A 22679-nucleotide genomic window follows, 5' to 3' on the forward strand; every position below is an offset into this window, starting at 1 on the left:
AGAAAGCTTCCCAGGGCGAGATAGCTTTCATTAAGAATTTGTTTGTGTTCTGTACACATTCAGAAGAGAGGAAGAAGAACGGCACAGGCCGGAAAGCGAAGAGCGACATGGGAAAGAAGAAGAACAGGAGAAGAAGAGACAAGAGTCTGATTGCTTTCTAAACACTCAGCAGAAGTAAGGATCTAGTGGTCAGAAAAATAATAGATTTATCCATTTCCTTTCAGCTAATTCGCTAGAGGAACTATTTTAATAATTTCCTTTACCAATTTAAGGGAGTTTTTCCTTGTGATTAACACATACACATTGTGAACTATATATATAATTTTTTTATTTATTATATTAATTCTTTATATTATTCCTTATGTTTTCCTTCTGTTTTATGCTTATGTTCTGTAAAGCTGCTTTGAGACAATGTCTATTGTAAAAAGCGCTATACAAATAAACTTGAATTCAATTGAATTAAAAGCTCCAAATCACAACTCTTTTTAATTGTAAGTTTTATTCTGTTAGTTTTTAGAGACAGTTGCTCTATTATTGAATATACATCAACCTGATTGCTCATGAAGGTCTTTTGTTCGTTTCAGGTTACTGATAATGAATTTTATAGTTTCAGTTTATAGTTTCTTATTTGTGTGTGTGTAGGCAACAGATGACGGTTGCTCTGAATGCGCAGACACCGGTGCAGTTCCAGCAGAATGCAGAGGGACAGACCTCCAAAAGCTCAGATCAGCAGCAGCAACTCATCCAACAGCCTCAAGAGACACATTATCAAGAGTGCATACAGCAAGCACACCATACACACCAAGTCAAACAGGTTCATTATTTTTGTTTGCCATTGAGGTGCACCGACATACAGTAAGCTACACTGCTGTCCACCCTAGGCATACTTTGCCTTACTAATCCACTCTAGCTACACTCTAAGGCATTTCATAAGAGATATAATGAATAAAAAACATGCTCTGAAAGTTCCATTCATGTATTTTAAAGACACCAATATTATCTTGTAGTATTATATGTATTATATGTTCAAAACCTGCTTCGCTGCTATTCAAAATATAAAATATAAAACTGGAACTAAACCAAAACAGAACTATAGTTTGCTAGGTTAAGGATCTCATATCAGGTTTAAGCATTCAGAAGTCTTACACTCTGAACATCTTCTATAAATGTCTAAACTAGACTTATGACCCATTTAATGTGTGTTTACTATGTAATGTATATTTTTCTGAGGACCACAAGGAATATATAAGAGTTTTGGGACATATGGAAGCATTGGACTAATTTCCATGCAGTTTTTATGGTTTAAATTTTAACAAACCGAAGTACCAGAAGTATTTCCTTTTGGTTTTTGGTTAAGGTTCTGGTTAGATTTAGACAGCATGGTACTAATTGGCTGCATTAATATTTATGACAATAGAAGGTCCTTGCATGAAAGACAAATATGACAAGTGTGTGTGTGTGTGTGTGTACAGGACAAGGCTGAAGCTCCATCACCAGCTTCAAATGACATGGCTTCAATTACGAATCCCATCAACCATACAGACTCATCACAGAGGGAAATGTCTGACTCAAACCCCAAACAATGTCATTTATTCGTAGAAAGCAACCCAGGAGGTATGTGTAAAACCATACTTTTTATCTAGCTCTCAATAATAGTAGTGCATAATCATGTCTGGTGTTTTATCTGTAATAAACTAAACCTTTTTTATTTTAACTGTATGTGTATACAGTATGTATTATAGGTAGGTATTGAGATTCCATACCTGAAAAAGGCTAAGACTGCTGATAAGAATTAAAGTGTGATGAAATGAAACTAGCACAACCACAGCAGATCCCTGCTTAGCTTAGCTTTAAACATAACACCCTCCTCCTTCCTGTCTAATGCAGAATTTCCAATCATGGCACCCTCCATGTGGACAACACCTCAGGTAAACGAATTCAAGGCGAAGACCAAGCAGGATGCAGAGTCTGTGATCACCGTAGGGAGAGGCGAAGTGCTAACTGTGCACATCCCCACTCATGCTGATGGATCTATGTTCTTCTGGGAATTCGCAACTGATTACCATGACATTGCCTTTGGCTTGTACTTTGAATGGCCAGACACAGTAAATGGTGTGGGAACTGAGAAGTTTGTGGAGTCTGTATCTGAAAAGACAGAAACAGGTAGGAAATAGACATTCGACTGAATTTTTAAGGTTTATAGAGTACAGTAACTAGGTAGATTGTATTATTAGGTGACCAACCAGAATTCACTTACCATGATCCCCAAACATGCAAATCGTAGAGTGATAGATTATTTAATTTGTCTGTAATATATATGGTTGTGTGTACTATTATTAACTATCATTATTTTTTGCAAATCTTAAATCTACCAGTATCTATTTGTGATTCTTCCAATGCAGGCCAAGCTGAAGAGGCAAATCTAAAGTCTGACAAGAAAACAGGAAGCGTGGTCCCTCGCGTTAGCGAGGTGGTTCCGCTCTTTCGGCGGGACAGCCACGAGAACGTATACGCAGGCAGTCACCAGTACCCAAGCCAAGGAGTTTACTTGCTCAGATTTGACAATTCCTATTCGCTCTGGAGGCCAAAGGTTGTCTATTACAGAGTCTACTACACCAGTCAGATTTATTAGACACACCTAGTCTGATAAGCTAGCCAGAGCATTAAACTTCTAAAACACGTTTATCTTTTTTATTGAAATAATATGTTAATAATAGGCTTCCAAAACATTCAAACACTCACACAAACACTACATTGTGGGCAGGTTGGCTTCTCGCTTAAACTGTGCTTAACTTTTTAATGAAAAGACTGTGACCGAAATCTAGGGTCAAAGTTCTGTGCTGCTTTGTTTACTGAAGGCTAAACATATCGTGCTTTACAGAATACAGAACCATGCATTAAAAATATCCACCATAAAGGAAGAAATATATCTTGAAGTGCTCTTTATTTATTTTTTTGAATAATTATGGATGGAAAAATACTCCAGAGGTTATTATGGTTTCTTAAGCGCTAAAAAAAACAAACACCCAGTGCTAGAAATAATCAGAATAATCAAAATGAATGACCCAAATGATACCAAATATTAATTATAGAGAACCACACTGGGTTGTGTTTCATATTGTTTCCATCTTAATAATAGATTTTAATTTTTTACACCAAATCCTGATTGAGTATTTTGTCCTGATAGATCCTTGGACTTCATGATACCATTTATTCGGGTATGTTCTCTAACAAACTCTATGGCCATGCATTGTAGGCTGATTGCGATCTCTGAATTGTCTGTAGTGTGGAAATGGGTGCATGAGCGTTTTGTGCCCTGTGATGGGTTGGCACCAGGTCCAGGGTGTCCCCTGCATTGTGTCCCACATTCCCTGGGATAAGCTTCACATTCCATACAACCCTGAGCAGGATATGTGTTACAGAATACGAATGGACGGATATTGATTTTCCCCCCCACCTCAATTTTATGGACTTTATGTAGATGATATAATACAAGGCACCGTATCTTACTTTTTTGACACCGTTTTATCATCTCGGTTCCATAACATAACACCGATCTACAGTATTCCTTGACAGTCCTAGTTACAGTAACTACAGTAGCCCTTTCCTTAAACCGTTTACATTAAGTATTGACAAAATGACACATTGACTAACTACAACAGAAACTTCTCACCAGCATTCCTTGATTTTCTTTTTTTTAATGTATACATGTTCTTACACATTGACCTGTAATTACGGTTTCTATGATTCCAGAACAAATGTTCTGTTAAATGATTGAAATTTGTTGTACTTTATTGTAATTTATTTTAATGGTTGAAAGGTCCAAACAGTGATTTAAAAAAAAGTTTAATAAAGCAATGTAATCTGCAGATTGATATCTTTAGAATTTTCTCTATGTAAATAAATCTTAATGGTTATCAGTATACACCTATATGTTTTACTTTGTCTTGCAAACAACAGAGTATATTTAATCGTTGAAGCCACTGAATCCGTCTTGAACCGCTGAATCCATGCATTTGCTTCTGGCTGGGAATATTTCCAAGATGGAGATGTTATTGCTCAAGATGTTGTCTTTGATGTTCTCACCTTCGGCTGCTTTAATCGCATTTAGCTGCATTTATAGCACTGCTTAAAACAGACAGCCACCTGATCTTATCCTCCTCTCTGTCTGTAGCACAGATCCACAGGCGATTCGGGCTCTCCAGGATGAAAGAATTCTGCACATCTGGGCCAAAAAAAAAAAGAATTAGAAAAGGTTTAAAAGAGCAAAAGGTCATAATATCTGTGCAAAAACCAAGAAATATAATCAGGCTTTTTTGGATATAGATCTACACAATAATAACTGGCCGTTCTTTCTTGATGATATAGCTGACACCACATTTTATCATGGATAGCACCACATGCTATCCTCCACACCCTGGGTGAATTATGCTCCAGTTTACACCCTTAATTATGCTCCTTTTTCGTGATTACCAGCCAACAGAGATCAGTCAACACTGACTAGCTGTTAGTTCAGGTGATAAGAGACTCCGATAATTAACACAATGCCTTTAGATCTTTAAATATTGAATGTCAAATTATCTAATTTTTGATCATTACTATTAATGAGATGTTTTAGCTACATTCCAAGGATGCCATTGTTGCTACGTGTTTGTTTCGTGTCATATCTGTATTTGTGTTCCAATTGAAACCATTAGTAGGAAACAGAGTTCATTTTTCAGAGTTCACAAGAATGAGATACAACATGCAGAACAGGCTTAAATTGGCAAGATTTCCACCTTCTCGCTGATGCGATTGAGTTAGCAAGCTATGTTTCATCTATCCGCTATGGCGCTGTCCATCATTTCATTTCAATTTTGTGTGACATCACTTTTAACAACAGTTAACTATGAAAAACATCAACAATGAACATGCATACTGAAACTGTATCCGGTTCCATAATATACACAATACAATACTCACACTTTGTGTCCACTATGTCAGAGACGCTGAGGCTGTGCAAGCTTACAGAGGCCAGGAAAGTGTGTGATGTGTTCACTGCCAGACTGAATGGCACATGAGTCTCTCTTTTCTCAGTCAGCACCACAACATCGTTAAACAAAAACAATCCCAGATCCTTAACACACTCGTACATCCTGACAAGGAGAGAGATTTCACCTTTTAGATTTTTAGGCATATCTAGGAAACTGACTTACACATGCCAACATTGTTTCGCAGCATCATTTCTGAGTTTATTACAGACTTAAAGGTGGGGTCTCCATTGTTTGAAAGCCGATGTTGGCATTTGAAATTAATTCAATTACTGATATTAATTCAATTCTATTAAATTTTTTTAATAGCGCTTTTAAAAATCGACTTTGTCTCAAAGAAACTTTACAGAAGCATAGAAACAGAATAGAAATAGTTAAGTTTAAGGTAAAATTTATATTTATCTCTAACATCTATGCCTAATGAACAAGCCTGAGGTGACAGTGGCAAGGAAAAACTCCCTCCTATCCTCCTCAGAGGATATGAGGAAAAACCTTGAGAGGAACCAGGCTCAGAAGGGAACCTTATTCTCATTTGGGTGACACTGGACAGGAAATAATGTAAATGTAAATAATCTCCTTTCTACAAAGGTTTGTAGTCCAGTGGACTTGTGTGACCAAGAGAGCATGAGGAATTAATAAGTGAGCATCAATTCTGAGTTTATTACAGACTTAAAGGTGGGGTCTCCGTTGTTTGAAAGCCAATGTTGGCATTTGAAATCACCAAAACAAACACGCCCCTAACCCAAATGGGTCCCACCCCTGTATTGATAGCTCCGCCCCACACATACACCAGACAAGTATAACCCAGACAAGTATTATGGCGGAACCTGTTGGGACAGCTGACCGAGGGTATATTTTTATCAATAAATGAACTTAATGAGTAATACTATGTGTTTTTGTAGTACTGTGTGTTGTACCGTGAAAGGTTTATCTCAGTTTCACGCGGAAGACGTTCAGTCATATTGACAAGACACGCCCCTTTCTGCTCATTGGCTACACATTAGTTTTGTTTTTGTTTTGTTTGGTGGCCCAACGCAGTTTTCTGAAGCATTTCTCAAACAACGGAGACCTCACTGTTAACACTAATTCTTTCCTGCTGAAGACTTTAAATGTTCACTGATTTGCTGTTTAAAGACTGCGTGATAGTCTCAAAGGGGTTCTATCCACAGAAATCCCACAAGTCACAGGCTGTCCATGAAGATATATCCCAGCAGAGTGCACCACAAATCGACGAGACTCCAACCAGGGGTAGGGCATCCGTATGGATCGGGTAGGTTTGGAAACATTACTGATATATACATCTGATTACTGATACACTGCGATATAATCTCTTGTGCTTGAGGCTTTCATTTTTAGAAACATATACATAAGGATGCTATGTTGCTTCTTAGGATTTTGGGAAGAGAAGACGGAATGAAATCAACACTGGTGTGTCTTGAGTGTGTCTGTTACCTGATCTGTGTAAAGAAGGAGGTAGTTGTACCTGAGTGATGGAGTAATGTCTTCATTAAGGCAACTCAGTAATGCTACATCCTGCATGGTGATTAGATATCGGCCTCCCTCCTGTAGATTCTAACACAATCAGGTCAATAGTTTTATTTTAGCGTATTTGTGTCAAAGCATTCTTGACATGTGTTCTTTGCTTCAACTGCAGAACAATGAACTGCTTCATTAATCCAGAAGAACCTGATCCCCTTCATAAATAATTATAATAGTGCAACTCACTGGGCAGCTCTGAATGATCTTCTGCACATCCAGCATTTTCTCCTCCTGGTTTAAACTTTTTTTCAACTGACAAATGAGCAATAAAAGATGTTAGCATTTTTTAATTCAAAGTTGTTGTGTTTTTTTTTTCAAAATTTATTTATATACTTAAAGGAATAGTCCACCATGAAGCACAGTAAAGATTTAGATTGGAGTATTTGTGATGTTTGTGCAATTTGTATGCTGGTTGGTCACGCAACATTTTCTAATCTAACGTTAGGAGTAGACACAGCAAATGCTTGACTCAAATGTATGATGGTGTAGACAGACAGACAGACAGACAGACAGATAGATGGATGGATGGATGGATGGATGGATGGATGGATGGATGGATGGGATACCTTATGGATAAAGTTCCTATAATTCCGTAATGTGTTTAAGGCAGACGATATGTGTTGGTGATCAGGGTGTTCAGGTGGTGTGTGTAGCTTCAAAGACTGGAGCAAATTCACATACTCCTCCACCCTTGTAGACGGACTTAGGAACAGCTCCTGGAGACTGGAATATGTACAAAGGCTGAGGCTGTAGTTGAGGGCTTTCTGGTTCTAAAATTAGACTCGTTTCAGCATTACCTTAACATCCTAGTAGCAAGAGTCTTGTTGTGTCTCTTTATAAAGGCTCGGAATACAGGAAGCATCTCTTTGCACTGCAAAGAAAGAAGTGGTAGCCAGATATAAAGTTGTTGGTTGTGTAGATTTGAAATCATGCTGATAATTGAAGAGCTCATGGATGAGAAGTTCTTAAGCTACCTAAAGGTCTATTCAAAGGTATTTTTATTCACCCAGAGCCACAGAGTGCTTTCCCACCTTATCTATGGTCCTGATAGCAGTGGTGTAGTTGTTGAAGAAATTAGTGTAAGCCCGTAGCTTGGCACAGAATCGGACAAACACGTCACCCACACACTGCATAGGACTCCATTCCTCTGCCCTCTCTGTAAGGTCCTGCAGAAAAAGACTTTCATCCACACATTAAATAAAAAAAAAATAGGATTACACAAACAAACAAACAAACAAATAAATAAATAAGGGAGTAAATTAGAGATAATATTCTGTCTAAAATGTATACATGGTGTTTCAATATTCAATGTTAAAGTCTATTTGTAGCCTCATATTTTCGCATAGAGATTTCAGGTCTAGCCAAATTCTTAATATTTGCTTTGGTTTTAAACTACCGGCATTACGTATAAACATAACTGTAGTGTAAAGCATCCTAAACAAGAGATAATGTCATTTACAATGTAAATTTTTTTACTTATTGACTTCCAGTATGTCCAGTATGGGATTAAAGAGCATCACAAGATTGGCAGAGCTAATTATAGCTCGGTTGGAGTCCAGAGCTGCTCGGAGTGGAATGTAGTACACGCTGTGTAAAGCCTTTAGCAGACGCACGTAAGCTTTCTCACTGTTCAGCAGCTCCATAAACACACCACTGCGGCGGTCTGCTTCACCTAATAACATCTAAATGAACAGAGAGAGGAAAAATACAAATTGTGACTTATTTAACACCTTCTAACATATTCTAAGCTCTTGACCTGCATCTGCTGGATTGTATGTATTATCCTGTGGCTGATTAGATAAATGCAGGAATGAACAAGTCTGTAGTTGCTCTCATTAAAGCCAGCGGTACACACACACACACAGACACTGAAAAACTCACTGAATTTTTGTTTTGACCAAAATTGATGTTCTCCACCTATATGCTTGGAGCCTTCAAAATAAAGGCTCAAAAAACTTTTAAAACAAAACAGAAAATTAATAATTAAAAAAATGTTGCTTAGTTGAAAATGAGTGCTGCTTTAAAGGCTAACAGTGGACCACACAGACAGGAATAACCCCATGCCCCATGCTCATTCTGTAAAGATTTTCAGAGGACGAGGAGCATCAGGGTTGCCAGTTTGCCTTTTTTATATAAAATACTAAAGTTTATACAAGTGATCAAGATCATGTTTTATAGCAAAAACAAACAAAGTATAAACAGTGTGTCTATAATGTACAGAACATACCTTGTACATTTCTATTAGAAGGAAAGATTGGGAGACAGAAATAAAGCTGACGATAATTTGTTTGTGTGTGTGTATGCCTCACACGACAGAAACACTTGCTATATCAAGCAAGCTATTTAATTTAATAGTAGAAAAAGTCAAAACATTTCCCCCGAAACACATTTGCACATACCTTAGGGACCTTGTGGTTAGAGCTGCATGAAGCACTCTCTGTTAATAGCTCAGATTTATTCCCAGTACCATCCACACTTTTCCTCAGTAGGAATTTTCCCAGGAATTCCAGTGAATTATCCTACAACATATTATAACCAGGACATCAGATAAATGATTCGTAAAAAGGTTCATAAAATGTATTGAATATATTCTATATATAAAGACTATCTACTTACTGTTGTTTCTTTCATAAGTGCCACAAGACCCTCCATTACTACTTGCATAACTTCTGGTTTAAGCTTTAACACAGGCAAGTTTATATGATCCCAAAGGAAAAGACCTGTAGGACCAATATGGCAATTCTATATTTCTAAGTATACTCATAGAAAGTGATTCTTTTCAATCATAATACAGCACAGATGGAATTTAAATCCAAAAGAAATGAATTTAAAATGTCATTTATTGAGATTAACAACCAGAATATATGATGTTCAGCAGGTTGCCTCTTATAGGTTGACTCTTACCAAGTGTCCGACCCCTTGTCTCGTAACTCAGGCGCTGCAGCTGCGGTTCGAGTTGTTTCCGTAGGACCTTCAGTGTCTGTTCTATCCATTCTGCCTGCCTGCACCATGAACCCAAGGATCCTTCATTTAAGTATAGCAGCGGAGGAAAGTCACCATTCCCTAACCACTCACTCAGAACTGACACAGATACAAATAAAGATTTTAAACCTGCATCTCAACACGTAGAATTACAGAAATCTGGATGTAGATTAAGGTCTCTAATGAGCAAGTCTGGATATTAAGATGACATGGACACGAGGAAGAGCCTTGAGAGGAACCAGATTTAAATGGAAGTCTATCCTTTTCTGGGTACCACCAGATAGTGGGGTTATAAATATATCAGGAAGGATTTGTTGTGTTGAAGCAGCTTTACACTGTTCTCATCTTGTTTCATGTTGTTACTTACTGTGCTGGTAGGAGCCGGTGCAGATTCCTGTGGGTGCCCTGATGCTCAAACCAGTCAGAGAGGACAGTTTGCTTATTAGATCCATCCCCGCACCTGTAAAGAGACATTTTAAGCTATTATGGTAAACATAAAATTGTGCATAAGGTTTGCAAAACACGGTTAGAAGTTTGTGAAGACTGACCAGAAGCAGCCAGAGGCACAAAAATGTTGAGAGACCCTGCTTCTGATGCAGGTAAAACCCAGCCACAGAGCTTTTCCCAAAATGCCCTCACATCAGGCTTTAAGATGCTCTTCTCTGTGATGCTCAGTCCTGTGAGCAATGACAATATACTGTAAATCAGATTAATTGCGAGTTAAGCAATTAACAACAGAACTATATACTAGCTCCTTTACTGTAGCTACTTAGTTAAGCATCTTGCCTTTCTTGACATAATAACTATGCTATCCGTTAGAACTAGACATATAGAACCTTCTATTAGGTGAATCTCTTCAGAGTTTCCTTCAGCTATGATGCCAATACTCTGTATCATTCTGCCCTTCATAGCTCTCTCAGCCAAACAGAGAAGAGCCTCTAAAGTTGTTCCACTGTAGTCATATAACAATGGCACCACATTGACCAGAGCTCCACATAACACCATCTGAAAAAGAAGTAAGACAAAGTCATTGTGGATAGAAGACCATATTAATATATTCATTGATTTATCATCAGTAACTGTTCTATCCTGGTCAGGGCCACAGTGGATCCAGAGCCTACAAATATTGGGTGCGAGTTTGCAATACACCCTAAACTAACTAAGGTACTATGCACATACATTTTCATACCCAAGGGTCAATTAATTTAGCATAGCCAATATATCTATTGCATGATTTTGGGACGTAAACAGTCAACACAATGGAGACAAAGAGAACAGTAAGCCATACTCAGAATTGAAACAGGGACCCTGGAACTATGAGGCACAAATGCTGATTTCTGCCAATGAATGATAAGTGTGATTCCTATGAAAGATATGCAGTTTTTCTAGAAAAGATTTTACCTCATAAGCAGGAAGTCTGGAGGACAAAAGTAGCAGGTGGGGTAGAGGGTAATTGGTGGAGCTGGTGTATGAGTTTAAGTGCGAACTGCAAAAAAACAAACACATTGAGACAACTAAAGATTCCTTTATAAAGATTGTGAACTATACAATAGTATAAAATGGCTTTTATGGTATAAAAAAATGGTATTGAATAGTGGGTGAGCTGATGGTATTTCTGACCTCATTGCTAAAGTTTTCATGGAGCTGGAAGCACACGATGTCTCAATGGTTGAATTTAGCTGAAGTCTCTGCTGCTTCGTGTTCTCTAATCGGCACTTATCCTTAAAAGTAAGTATATTACCTGCATGGGCTTGTGTGCTGTGTAACAATCAATTTTGCAATATATGGTTGTGGTATATGCTTGTGGAATCTTACCCCAAGTTGGACAAGACTGCTAGTACGACTCAAAGGCAGCAGGCTGGATTTCTGTGGGATACTGCTTGCATATGTTCCTTTTGAGTTGGTTAACCAAGCCCTCCTGCTCTTCAAATCAGCTTCTGTTGAGAAAAGCTTTAATTCCCAACCAACACCAACTAGTCTTTTGAAATTACTTAATATATGCAAAAAAAATTGTATTTTGTGTTTTACCTTATCAGGACCTTATATGTTATTATAATAAGAAATGCCTTCAGCTTACTTTTATGCTCCACAATCCTCTCGCAGATGGTTCGTCTGATCAGACATTCTGTTCGTTTCTGTTCCTCCTCTTCTGTTTCTGGCAAAGTTTCATTCAGGGTACCATAGATGTCTGCTGCTTCCCATGGGGACAAAAAGTCCAGTGTGCAAGCACAGGCAACATAGTGTTTCTTCCAGGCACCATATTCCTTTTCTGAAGGTACATAGGTAAGGAACCAACCCTGCCGAACACACTTTGGAGACCACAAGCAATCCTGCAGAACAGCAGAGAGAAAATTGCAGTAGTAGCACACCGGTATTCTTTATGACACTTGATAATGAACGCCTACTTATGCTAGCACTAAACATTGCAGTGGTTTTTATGTTATTGTCTGAAATGCATCCTTTTTAAAGGGTTTTAGAAACTAACATATCATATTATAGTTAGTCACCTGCTCTGATAGAAACCTCCAGTGCCAGCAGACCTGAGCAGCAGCACATAAGTCCATTGGGCTCAAGAAGGACAGAATATACAAAGAAAGTATGCGTGGCAGCACAGTGGTAAAGTCCAGTTTTGTAATAGGAGCAGCTTTAATAAAGTAGTCATTAATGGATCTAAGATTAAAAAGAGATGAGAATGTTTACATTTAGCAACACCTTAAAAGCACATTACATACACTATATGGCCAAACGTATGTGGGCAGCTGACCATCACAAATAGTCATCACTCTTCTGAAAGCTTTCTACTAGATTTAGGGGGAAAAAACTTGAATAGTTCATTGATGACATAAGTTAAGAAAAACTGCCACGCAAACAGCGTTCTAATTCATCCCAAATGTGTTCAGTGGGGTTGAGGTCAGGGCATTAGTGTTCCCTCCAACCTTGCAAACTTTACAGATCTCACTTTGTGCACAAGGGCATTGTCATGATGGAGCAGGTTTTGGCTCAACCCCTTAGCTCTAGGATAAGAAAACTGTCATGTTAAAGCTTTCAAAGACATTCTACACAATTAGTGGTAACACTTTGGGGAAGGCTCTCAATATATATATGTATATATATATATTTTTTTTTTCTATGTATGTACACATATTCTGACCATGTAGTTTAGAAGTCTGGATCGATTTACTTGAGCTGGGATTTGGAACATCTTCTTAACAACAGCTGAAGCAAATGTTTCCTCTGCACATCCGTCCATAGGTCAAACCAGTGGAGAATAAGAGTCGTTCTCTCCTGAAAAAGCTGTGCAATTTGCTGTCACATTCATAATCTTACCTAGAAATAACCAGTTTGATTATTGTTAGTAAATGTTGTTTAATTTACCTGCTGGTTGGAAAGTTTGTTAGTTATAGGTGTCCATGCACTAAAGCGCGTAGCTGCAGCTTCAGAACATGACTCAGTTTGATTGAGCGCTATTTGTTGGACACTTGGAGAGCGCCGGGACTTGTAAGCTGTCATTTTGCCAAAAGTTGCCACTCTTGCATTCGCGTGTATCGAGCAGCATCAACAGATAATGCAATCTTTGTATTAGTTGCGCTTACTTGGTGGGTAGTTCGGTGACTACCATCGAGTCCTCGCGCACTTTACTAGTCCGTTTCCTAAGCAACGGAGTAACAAAAAGTCAGACTGGGAAGTTTTTATTGCGTCATCGTTTATAGTTTACACAGATACTTCTTGACGTCTGTAAAGTAAATATATTTAGGTATGTATATGTGTAAAATAAATAAATATATATAAATATATTTAGGTATGCAGATGTGCTTTTACTACGAAAATCTAACAGAAATTTGGTGAGTCAGACAAGTAGATTCGATTCACCAATAAGAGTCGACTCTTTTGCATTTAAAAATAAGGTAGAAACTGTGGGGTTTTGCACAGATATTGCATAAACTGCTCAAACTCAAATCTCAGTGTACATTCAGACTGACAAGACCATTATACTTGTGGTATACTATAAAGTCAGATATATTGGGGTGTCTAAGTTTCTTGCTATTTATAAAATATATACCTCAAACACACACCTATATGTGAAGGGAAAACATGTTTATATCATATTCTAAATATAGATTTTTCAAGAATGACTGAAGGCAAGTTTAGAATTCCAGCATTTAGCAGACACACCTATTCAGTGCGTTTTTTTTTAATCTCACCTCCTGTTAAGGACCTTTGTCAAGGGCCCAGAAGTGGCAGCCTGGTGGACATGGGAATTGAACTCACAACCTTCTGTTTGGTAATTCAACAGCTTAACCACTAGACCACCACATCCCAGTAGTTACCAATTTGTAATTTGATAAACACATTTTCATTGATCAAGAACTATACTAATTTCTTCACAAATTGCATGTGTAAAACATTGTTCAATACCTGAAATAATTATCCCCACTCATCTGGAAAGGCTTTCTACTAAACACAACTATGGGGATTTGTATCCATCCAGCCACAAGGGCGTTGGCAAGGTCCGGCTGTTGACCCGCTGTTGCATTTGGTTTTCCAATTCATCCCAATGGTGTTCATTGGGGTTGAGGCCAGGGCTCTGTGCAAGCCAGTCCTTGGCAAAGCAGTTTAAACATTCGTCTGAACAGTAAAAACATACTGTGTGGCAATAAAGACTATAAATCACATCAGAATTCTTGGCAAATTGTTTGGCAGAAATAAAATAGTGCTCCATTTTGTTTGTTCTAAAACCCATTCAAATTAATTTGTTTGCTTAATATATTTCATAGAGTGTAACACTGGTGCCTTACAGCTCTAGGGATTTCGGTTCAATCCTAAACTCAGTTTATTGTCTGTGCAGAATTGTGCATGTCCTTTTCATGTTTGTTTCCGTTTCCTTCTGAGATGGTGGATCTGCTACTCTAAATTTCCCCAAGGAGTGAATGAACGAGTGTGTGAATTAATGCATGCTTGATAGTATGAGAAGCACAATCCCAAGCACAAACAGCTATAGGTGATAGTGGGATGATTCTGAAAATCTGTCACTAAATTAAAATATGATATTAGCACCTTAGAGCTATATAGGTGTCAAAAAAAAAAGGAAGACGAGAGAAAAATTGCTGATGTTTATCCAGCAGTCATCAAAGAATATAGTGAATATGGCTTGGTGCTTACATCTTACATCTTTTGGCATGCACTGAAACAACTGTGTATCTGATTAAATTTAGACTATATATTGTAGAAACACTTATAGTCTATCAACAAGACACCTTTTAGGATTGGTCATGTGCTCACTCTACTAGTGAATCCTGAAAATAAGTGCCAACGAGACATCCATGATGTTTGCTCTGACAACATTGGCCACTGCCTTTGTTACACATCATGGTTCTTTCTGCAGTGCATAAAATGTGACAGGTTTTCTTTTCTACCTTAATTAAACTACAGGGCTTTGTGCTTGTGGCAAACCACTTGCAAAATTATATATATATATATATATATATATATATATATATATATATATATATATATATATATATAAGAAAATTTAAGTAAAAAGAAAATAAGAAAATTTCACAAAGCATAAAAAGTATTAGTATTATTGTTGTACATTTATATACTTTTTATGCTTTGTGAAATTTTCTTATTTAGTTGGTTATCATTTATGTTAAGTCTTTTTAAGTCTCTATATAATATTGCTTAGAATTTCAAGTCACCTTGCCTTCATATTATCTTTTTCTTTATGTGCTATACCTTTGCCGCTGTAACTCTGCAAATTTCCTCACTGTGGGACGAATAAAGGATTATCTTATCTTATCTCATCTTATTTCTTAGTTAAATATGTACTTAAAATAGGGCAGAAGCCTCACAAACTTGTTAAAAAAAAATCTGTACATCAACCACCTGAGTTTTGTAATTCCTATAAGTCCTCTACAGACCCCTAATGGTCAGAAATATATAGACCTCTGAATAGTGACTGTGTATGTAACATTTAAACAAGTTAAAATCACTAGAAATAATAAACAGCTTATGTATCACTATGAAATATGGGCTTCATACGAATTCATAAATGTCTATTATAGTTACAACGCTAATTACGAGCAGCAATGGCTCAAGCATTTAAGCTCTGGGTTGTTGACCGTGTTTCAAGCCCCAGTACTGCCAAGCTGCCACCCTTTAACCCCACTGCACTACAGGCGCTCTGACCCCAACCTCTAAAGTTGTAAGTGATCCAACAAACTAAAAATATATGTACAAGAATCTCATGCACTCTGACATTCAATTTGATAGTGCAAAAAATGTTACGATTTCCTTTTTATAGGACTATTGCATGTGTTTCCTGATGTTTCATGTACGGTTATACTATGTTATTTTAAAAGGTGCAATAGTCTGTTTTTTTTTTTTTAATAACCTGAAAGATGTGAAAAACATACTCAAAGGTTGTATGGCTGAGAAAGCCCATATTAATTAGAAGTAACTAAACTTTATTGATGACATCAAGAAAACCAACACACAAACCACCAGAATTCAACCGATTATATTAGAAATGAAGACCTCTCCACTTTTAAATAAAATACATTTGTAGAATAGACTGTTATATTTAAAAATTATTTTACCAAGCGGTCCGAGTCACACAACCTGGTCCTCTGCATACTCTCAAACATTGCATTAAGGCGAATACTCCTTGGCTTTACTAAAAACAACAGAGCTCCCAAACTCTTGCCTTTCTGTTAACAATGTCAAAACACAGTGTTCAATTAAAATATTTAAAATCTTTATGAAAGAAATAAAAAAAATAAGAAATATAGTTATTAAATAAAGTGAATAGCGATATGCATATTGCAAATGTTCTCGTATTGCACAGCTATAAGGCAATATTTAAGATCCAACATTCTGATTTATGAAAAATACAGAAATAGTCTGGTCATAAAGTCTTATAGGTAAGACATTAGTTGAAAATGTAATAAAATATTGGGTTATGTGGCATTTAAGACTGTTCATGGAGTTCACAAATGCAACAATACTGGTTGATATGCTGTTTCTCTGTAACAGATGTTGGAACAGCTCTGTGATGGCCAGAAGGACCACAACATTTCATATGTTGGAGGATGATTTTGGGGCATCTTGGTTATCAGCCAGGTTTAGCTTTTGTCTGGAGATTCATGGTTGAGGAATTTTCAAAAGTCTGTAAGAGCAGCTAAGACATACATCAACAACAGTTAACTAACATAGCTGGGATTTAACGCAATGATTAATTCCTGATTGTTGTCTTTTCATATAAATCGACTTAAACAAAGGATACATTGAAGAACTCAACTCTTCCAACTGAAAAAATAATATAAACATAAGATTAAACAGTAAAATGCAGCTTTGTCTTTGTCAGTAAAATCCTTATATTCTTCCTTATAAACAAAAATCATGTTATACGATTCCTTATATTTCTCTCAAGACATTTAGGTGTAAATTCCCCAGATTTTAGACTCACAACAATTATAAATAGTTTTACAAACAAATTATTAGCCCTTACATTCAGTAGAAGTTTGTCCATATTGGTATCACAGGCAAGCTTGCGCTGGTCCACAGGCATGTCATCCACTTCTGCATTCAGGTCAAAGTGCAATCGAGCCAGTTTCTCCTGCATTTCTCGAACATGCTCCATTTTATCAATAGAACATTCATTACCTTAGGCAAAGAAGAAAAAGATACATTTTTCTCTCTTTGGGATGAATTATGGTGTCAACATATCAAGATATAATTGCAGTTTAAAGTGCCAGCGTACCAAAGGCCTGAAGTTTTCCAGAGTGGAAGTCATTGAGGAGGCTAAGCAAACCTTTCTCCATCTCCTGCACATCAGACACGTCTGTGAGGAATGAATGCTGTTTAGATCCAGCCTGGTTACTTAACTGACTCTGTAGCTTCGGCTTATCTTTCACACCTCTGCAAATAAAGGAGAGCATTCAGTCTGTGTTTTTGAAATTATACTTTGAGCAGTTTACTGCTTATTTTACATGAAGTCACAACCTATTGCATGTGCCTTAGGCTTTTCCTCGCAGCAGCTGGGATGCTGAATGCTGCACATGCTCTCTATGATATACAATATACTGCCAAATGTATGTAGACACCAGACCATCACACCCTTATGTGGGCCTTCCCCAAGCTGTTACCACAAAGCAATTGTTTGAAGCACACAGTATCATTCAAATTTCTCTTTACTGGAACGAAGGGGTCCAAAGAAAGCACAAAGTGGGGTCCATGAAGACATGGTTTGCCAAGGATGGATTGGAAGAGCTCAAGTCACCTGCACAGACTCATGACTTCAATCGCACTGAACACATTTGCAATTAATTACAAATGCTGGCTGCACAACAGGGCTCTTCATCCAACATTGTATCTGATCTCACTAATGCCCGTTGTTGTTGCATTGACACAATTCCCCACAGCCATGCTCTAAAATCTAGTGAAAAGTCCTCTCAAATGAGTTAAGGTTATCATAACAGCAAAGAGGGAACTAAATCCGGAAAAGGATGTACAAAAAGCATTATACATGATACCACACCAATACATTAGGCACCTGAATTCACCCTGAATAAAAACACTCATCTTGGCCATGGGATTGGGTTATAAGCAGGGTCTGATTGTATGATAACTCCAGTTAAATAATAGTAATAATTTATGCTATAATAGACAGATCTATATTAATAAACCACTAATTTACACAAGCATGTTCTTCCCATGCCCACACGGGTTTGCTGATTTTCTCCGGTTTCTTCGTACACCCCAAAATACGTCAGAAGTTTAACTGAGTGTGTGAATGTGTGTATGGTGTCCTGTGATGGACTGGAATCCCATTCAGGTTGTATTCCCACCTCATGCCCAGTATTCCTGGGAATGTCTTATGATCCAATGTCTTGGCCATGAGAATGCAATTTTAATCCGTTATTTAAATACATTTTGATTTCTGCTCACCTGCGTAATTTGGTCTTCTGTTGTGAACGCGTGCCAGTGCCGGTGCCAGTGCCGGTGCCAGTGCCAGTGAACCCTAAAGTCCTGCCGGAGTTGAGGTTCTTTCGGACAGCGATTGGAGGAGCAACCTGGTTGGTTGAAGGTCTTGGACTTTTTCGTTTCATCTTTCTCTCCTCCATTCTGCCTAAGCCTAACATCCAAATACTGCAGAATGGCAAAATTAAGAGAATAAACCAGGTTACAGGATGAACAGACTGATGGGTAAACATCATACAACCACACAAAGTGTTTAGAATCAGTCAGTCAGTCAATGTTAACGTTCATTTGAGTAGAAAATAAGTCCATTTGTCCTTATTTCTGAACAGTGTAAGTGTAATAACAGGGTTTTCTAATATACTGATGTTCTGCTCACAACTGGAGTGAAATAAATGGACCCAGGCTATTTTTCACCCTGCTATTATTTATTGAGCAAAACAAACTGTTTAAATATAACAATTCAATAATAAAGATTCACTACAAATCGGTCAGTAAAGAAATCTGCTAAAATCTTTAGCTTCTTTCTACTTCACATCGTTTGTGTACAGAAAGCTACACGTCAGTTAGCAAACAATTCATGACACGATCACCATAACAGATAAGAGTGAGAATTTACCTGCAGCTGTAGATTTCTCTATTAAGGCTATATATTTGTATATTATTTCCTGAAAAACATTTCTAGAAACCTTTTAAAACGCAAGTAACGTCGGAATAATCGAAAAGTTTGCAAACGCCACTTCCTTGTTGTGGTGCGTGACGTCACGTCCGTTTCTTCTCAGAACGAAAATAGAAAAAAGAAAAACAAATACAGAGCTGTCAAGTGTCACGCATTGAGCGCATTGAGCGCATTGAGCGTGACAGTCACGCATTTCGGTCTTTTGTCACGCTCTCCCGACACACATTGTATTTCTCACGCAGAAAAACTGACTATTTATCATATATTTAATAAGCCGCAGCACACAAAACGTATCAGTCCGCACCGCTGTCTCTATGGAACCGCGCAGGAATCAAGCGCGTCTCCCCTGGAGTTCTTAGAGCCTGACACTTATTAGCCAATAAAAAAAAGAGGCTACACAATAGCCAATCAGAAAATAGCACTATTGTAACGCAACAACCAATGAAAACCACTGGAGCTGCGAGCGTCACTTTGAGCACAAAGTCATGATCTGTTTTAATGTTACAATTTTCCATTGCCTACATACACAAATATTTTGGATTGAGATGGAGAATTTAATTAAGAAAAAATTGAACATCGAATTACAGTTGAGTGGACTCGATATAATGATACACTTTAATGATCATGGGATTGGAAAAGAGAAGGCATATTTCATACAATTGTTATTATTAATGGGAAAATTTCACATTCATAAAATGAAGTGGTCTGACTCCAAACCAATTTTTTTTTGCTTTATAAATGACTTCAAATTTTATTGTTCTGTTTTGGGTAATTGCCGAAGCAAAAAGGCAATTCGAGCTTATAATATTGTAAGCAGATACGATGTATAGGGTAGCACCCTTCTCCTTTTGTTTGTTATAATTTTGCTCTTGTCCTCTGGCATTGTTATTTCTTTTATTTTAGTTGCTGTGTATTTGTACTTTAAATAATATATCTCATTGTATTGTTGGTTTATGGCATTAATAAAAAAAAAAAAAAAAAGTTTTAATGTTACAACAAATTCACAACTTGTTTGACACAATGACATTTTGACTGCTGTTAGAGATGTTTCCCAGATAGTCATCATCGGTGTTTCATGAGTGTCTGTAACTTTGCCAACAGTTTTACAGCCTGTTCACTGACAACACCTGAAAGAACATGTAGTCTAGGCCAGTGGTTCTCAAACTGGGGGCCCTGAGATGGTGCCAGGGGGCCCCGGTCCACTGACAACACCTGCTCAGAACAAGTAGTCTAGGCCAGTGCTTCTCAAACTGGGGGCCCTGAGATGGTGCCAGGGGGCCCCAGTTTTATGACATTTTATAAAATAATGAATTTATCATAAATTAAATCTCAGATAAATAAGGATACTAACCACCAGCACTACATTGTATAATTTAATATGTTTCGTTTAATTCAAATATTAAGTTTTGGAATGGGGGGGCATATTTAAAATATGTCACTCTTACCTCTCTTCAAAACTTGAGAGCCTTGCATGAAGCTTTGGATCTTGACTTTGGTATCTGAGACCGATAATTATGTTTGCAATGATTTTTATTTCATTTCATTTAATTTCGTCTTCATTTTAATTTGGGTCAAATAATATGATAATAACCTCAATCACTTCCAGTAACCTGATCAGCGTCGTTCTGGATCTGAAGCCTAAAGCGAGACGCACACTAACACACTTATAGGAGTAATTTATCTTAGATAGTCCACATTTTGCCATTTTTGGGGGTGCGGGAAGAAACTGGAGAACCCAGAGGAAAGCTATGTGCACAGAAACTCCACACAAATAGTAGCCCGAGCTCAGTACCTAACCCACAGCACCACCAATCCACTTGTCATGTGTAATAAATATGAGAATACATCATCTTTAAATTATGATCAGAAATCAGAATCACTGAATCATAAATATGTAATAAATGTGATATTTAATATCATATCAAATGATATTCAATGCGTTCAGTGTGGTTCTGCTCACCACTGTTGTAAAGAGTGGTTATTTGAGTCAGTGTATTGTAGTCATTCTTCTCTGACCTCTTACAACAACAAGGTGGCTGTTGTGTGTGATCAGCAGTTTCTGATATAATAACATCAGCAGATCTGGCATCAAGAGCCAGGCCAAAGTCAGAGTTAATCGGATCACATTTTTTCAAGTTTTATGTGAATATTAACTGAAGCTCTTGACCTCGACCTGTTTTTTCTTGTTTTTTTGCATTGCACTGCTCACACATTATTGGTAAAGCATGTTTACATGTGTTTTATACACTCACAGTTCACTTTTACTTTATTAGGACTAAATCCACACCTTATATTTATTTATGCATTTATCCAGTCAGCCAATCATATGGCAGCAGCAAAACACAAACACAGGTCAAGAGTGTGGAATAATGTGAATGTAAAACATCAGAATGGGGGGAAAAGTGTTGGCACATGTTTGTTGGTGCCAGATGGGCTGGATAGACTATTTCAGAAACTCTTGATCTCCTGGGAACTCATATAAGCACTCTTTACAACAATGGGGAGCAGAAGACCATACCAAACCTTGATGTGGATGGGCCACAACAGCAGATGTGCAAGTGTACAAGTGTTCTTCACGTGTTTATATAAATAAAAGTTCTGGTTTTATTTTTATGATTTTATTATCACATATAATAACCTTTTGTCATAATTTATTCGTAGTTCCTGTAGATGGACCTCTTTTGATTACGATTTTTGTTGCTGCCTTTTTATTGGTTGATGTCATTTATAATGGCATGTTCATAATACCTTGATTGTACAATGTGCAAATGAATATTAAGCTGTTTTCTATTTTTGACTATCAAGACACAATTTTGCATATATACTGTCTTCAGTATGCAATAACCATTATATGAGATTGGTATCACAATAAGTCGTGTCCTATCCAAAATAGATCTCCTTATTTGAAATCATATAAAATTAGACTTGCATCTTCAATTTTTAAGAAATATATAGACAACATAATAGCCACAGTTAGGCACATCATCAGGGTCCCTGTGTCGATCCTGAGCTCAGGTTACTGAGTGGTTAGGGTTTCTCTTCATGTTCTTTCTGTGTCCACCTGGTTTCCTCTTGGTTCTCAGTTTCCCTCCTACCTCCTTAAATTATGACAGTTGTTCACTAGATAAAATAAATGCCACCCTAAGTGTGAATGAGCATATGCAAGGTGTCCTGTACTTGACTGGTGATTAATCCATTGTTCATGGGATAGGCTTCTGATCCACTAATACCTAGGCTTCTGATCCACTAATACCTAATAAAAAGGACACTTGAAGTGAGAGAGACAGCAGTATAAGGGTTCACCCATTTATGGCATTTGGCAGACAACCTTATAGAGAGCGACATACAGTTCGTCTCATTTTATACAACTGAACAATTTAAGATGAAGGGCCTTGTTCAATGACCAGTGGCCACTGGGTGGACCTGAGGCTCAAACACTCAGCTACCACATTCCTGGTGATGAATTTAGG

At 37.4% G+C, this 22679-nt stretch overlaps 3 protein-coding genes across 5 annotated transcripts in view; 1 reads left to right on the top strand and 2 right to left on the bottom strand.

The window, feature by feature from the left end:
• Positions 1 to 3923, top strand: part of zgc:162964 (uncharacterized protein LOC560569 homolog) — a 7377-nt gene extending 3454 nt beyond the window's left edge. The window contains exons 4-8 of the mRNA XM_060880385.1: positions 64 to 174; positions 643 to 814; positions 1473 to 1614; positions 1888 to 2163; positions 2403 to 3923. Coding sequence (XP_060736368.1) covers positions 64 to 174; positions 643 to 814; positions 1473 to 1614; positions 1888 to 2163; positions 2403 to 2632 — 931 coding nt within the window. The 3' untranslated portion in view covers positions 2633 to 3923. The remainder of the gene's footprint in view (positions 1 to 63; positions 175 to 642; positions 815 to 1472; positions 1615 to 1887; positions 2164 to 2402) is intronic.
• Positions 3887 to 13191, bottom strand: LOC132852884 (epithelial cell-transforming sequence 2 oncogene-like). 3 transcript variants are annotated; one of them, XM_060880383.1, is made up of 21 exons: positions 12927 to 13191; positions 12733 to 12845; positions 12059 to 12221; positions 11629 to 11881; positions 11367 to 11488; positions 11172 to 11272; positions 10953 to 11037; positions 10388 to 10556; positions 10100 to 10228; positions 9919 to 10011; positions 9474 to 9650; positions 9186 to 9289; positions 8969 to 9088; positions 8046 to 8251; positions 7601 to 7748; positions 7367 to 7440; positions 7136 to 7292; positions 6756 to 6821; positions 6514 to 6602; positions 4963 to 5135; positions 3887 to 4225 (listed from the first exon to the last, which is right to left on the bottom strand). In XM_060880383.1, exons 1-21 carry the CDS (start codon positions 13059 to 13061, stop codon positions 4098 to 4100), a joined length of 2805 nt encoding a protein of 934 aa, XP_060736366.1. In that variant the 5' UTR covers positions 13062 to 13191; the 3' UTR covers positions 3887 to 4097. The 3 variants fall into 3 exon arrangements, with proteins under 3 accessions (XP_060736366.1, XP_060736365.1, XP_060736367.1); XM_060880382.1 differs by having other exon boundaries at positions 12733 to 12857; XM_060880384.1 differs by lacking the exon at positions 12927 to 13191 and having other exon boundaries at positions 12703 to 12842.
• Positions 13192 to 15997: 2806 nt separating this feature from the next.
• Positions 15998 to 19519, bottom strand: ccdc28a (coiled-coil domain containing 28A). The gene is made up of 6 exons (XM_060880387.1): positions 19150 to 19519; positions 18501 to 18701; positions 17314 to 17471; positions 17062 to 17216; positions 16837 to 16859; positions 15998 to 16686 (listed from the first exon to the last, which is right to left on the bottom strand). The coding sequence occupies exons 2-6, from the start codon at positions 18692 to 18694 to the stop codon at positions 16629 to 16631; spliced, it is 588 nt and encodes a 195-aa protein (XP_060736370.1). The 5' UTR covers positions 18695 to 18701; positions 19150 to 19519; the 3' UTR covers positions 15998 to 16628.
• Between the last annotated feature and the right edge of the window lie 3160 nt (positions 19520 to 22679).

The sequence above is a fragment of the Tachysurus vachellii genome, chromosome 10 (genome assembly GCF_030014155.1).
Source record: "Tachysurus vachellii isolate PV-2020 chromosome 10, HZAU_Pvac_v1, whole genome shotgun sequence".
Classification (NCBI taxonomy): Eukaryota; Metazoa; Chordata; class Actinopteri; order Siluriformes; family Bagridae; genus Tachysurus; species Tachysurus vachellii.

Coding starts and splice junctions, on each gene's coding strand:
- LOC132852884 (XM_060880382.1), bottom strand. CDS start 13,061: ATGACAGCTTACAAGTCCCGGCGCTCTCCAAGTGTCCAACAAATAGCG. Junction 10,012..10,099: donor TGTGCCTCTGGCTGCTTCTG/GTCAGTCTTCAC, acceptor GTCTCTTTACAG/GTGCGGGGATGGATCTAATA. Junction 4,226..4,962: donor TGACATAGTGGACACAAAGT/GTGAGTATTGTA, acceptor TTTTTGGCCCAG/ATGTGCAGAATTCTTTCATC.
- ccdc28a (XM_060880387.1), bottom strand. CDS start 18,694: ATGTTAGGCTTAGGCAGAATGGAGGAGAGAAAGATGAAACGAAAAAGT. Junction 17,472..18,500: donor CAGAAGACCAAATTACGCAG/GTGAGCAGAAAT, acceptor CTTTATTTGCAG/AGGTGTGAAAGATAAGCCGA. Junction 16,860..17,061: donor TGGACAAACTTCTACTGAAT/GTAAGGGCTAAT, acceptor TTATTTTTTCAG/TTGGAAGAGTTGAGTTCTTC.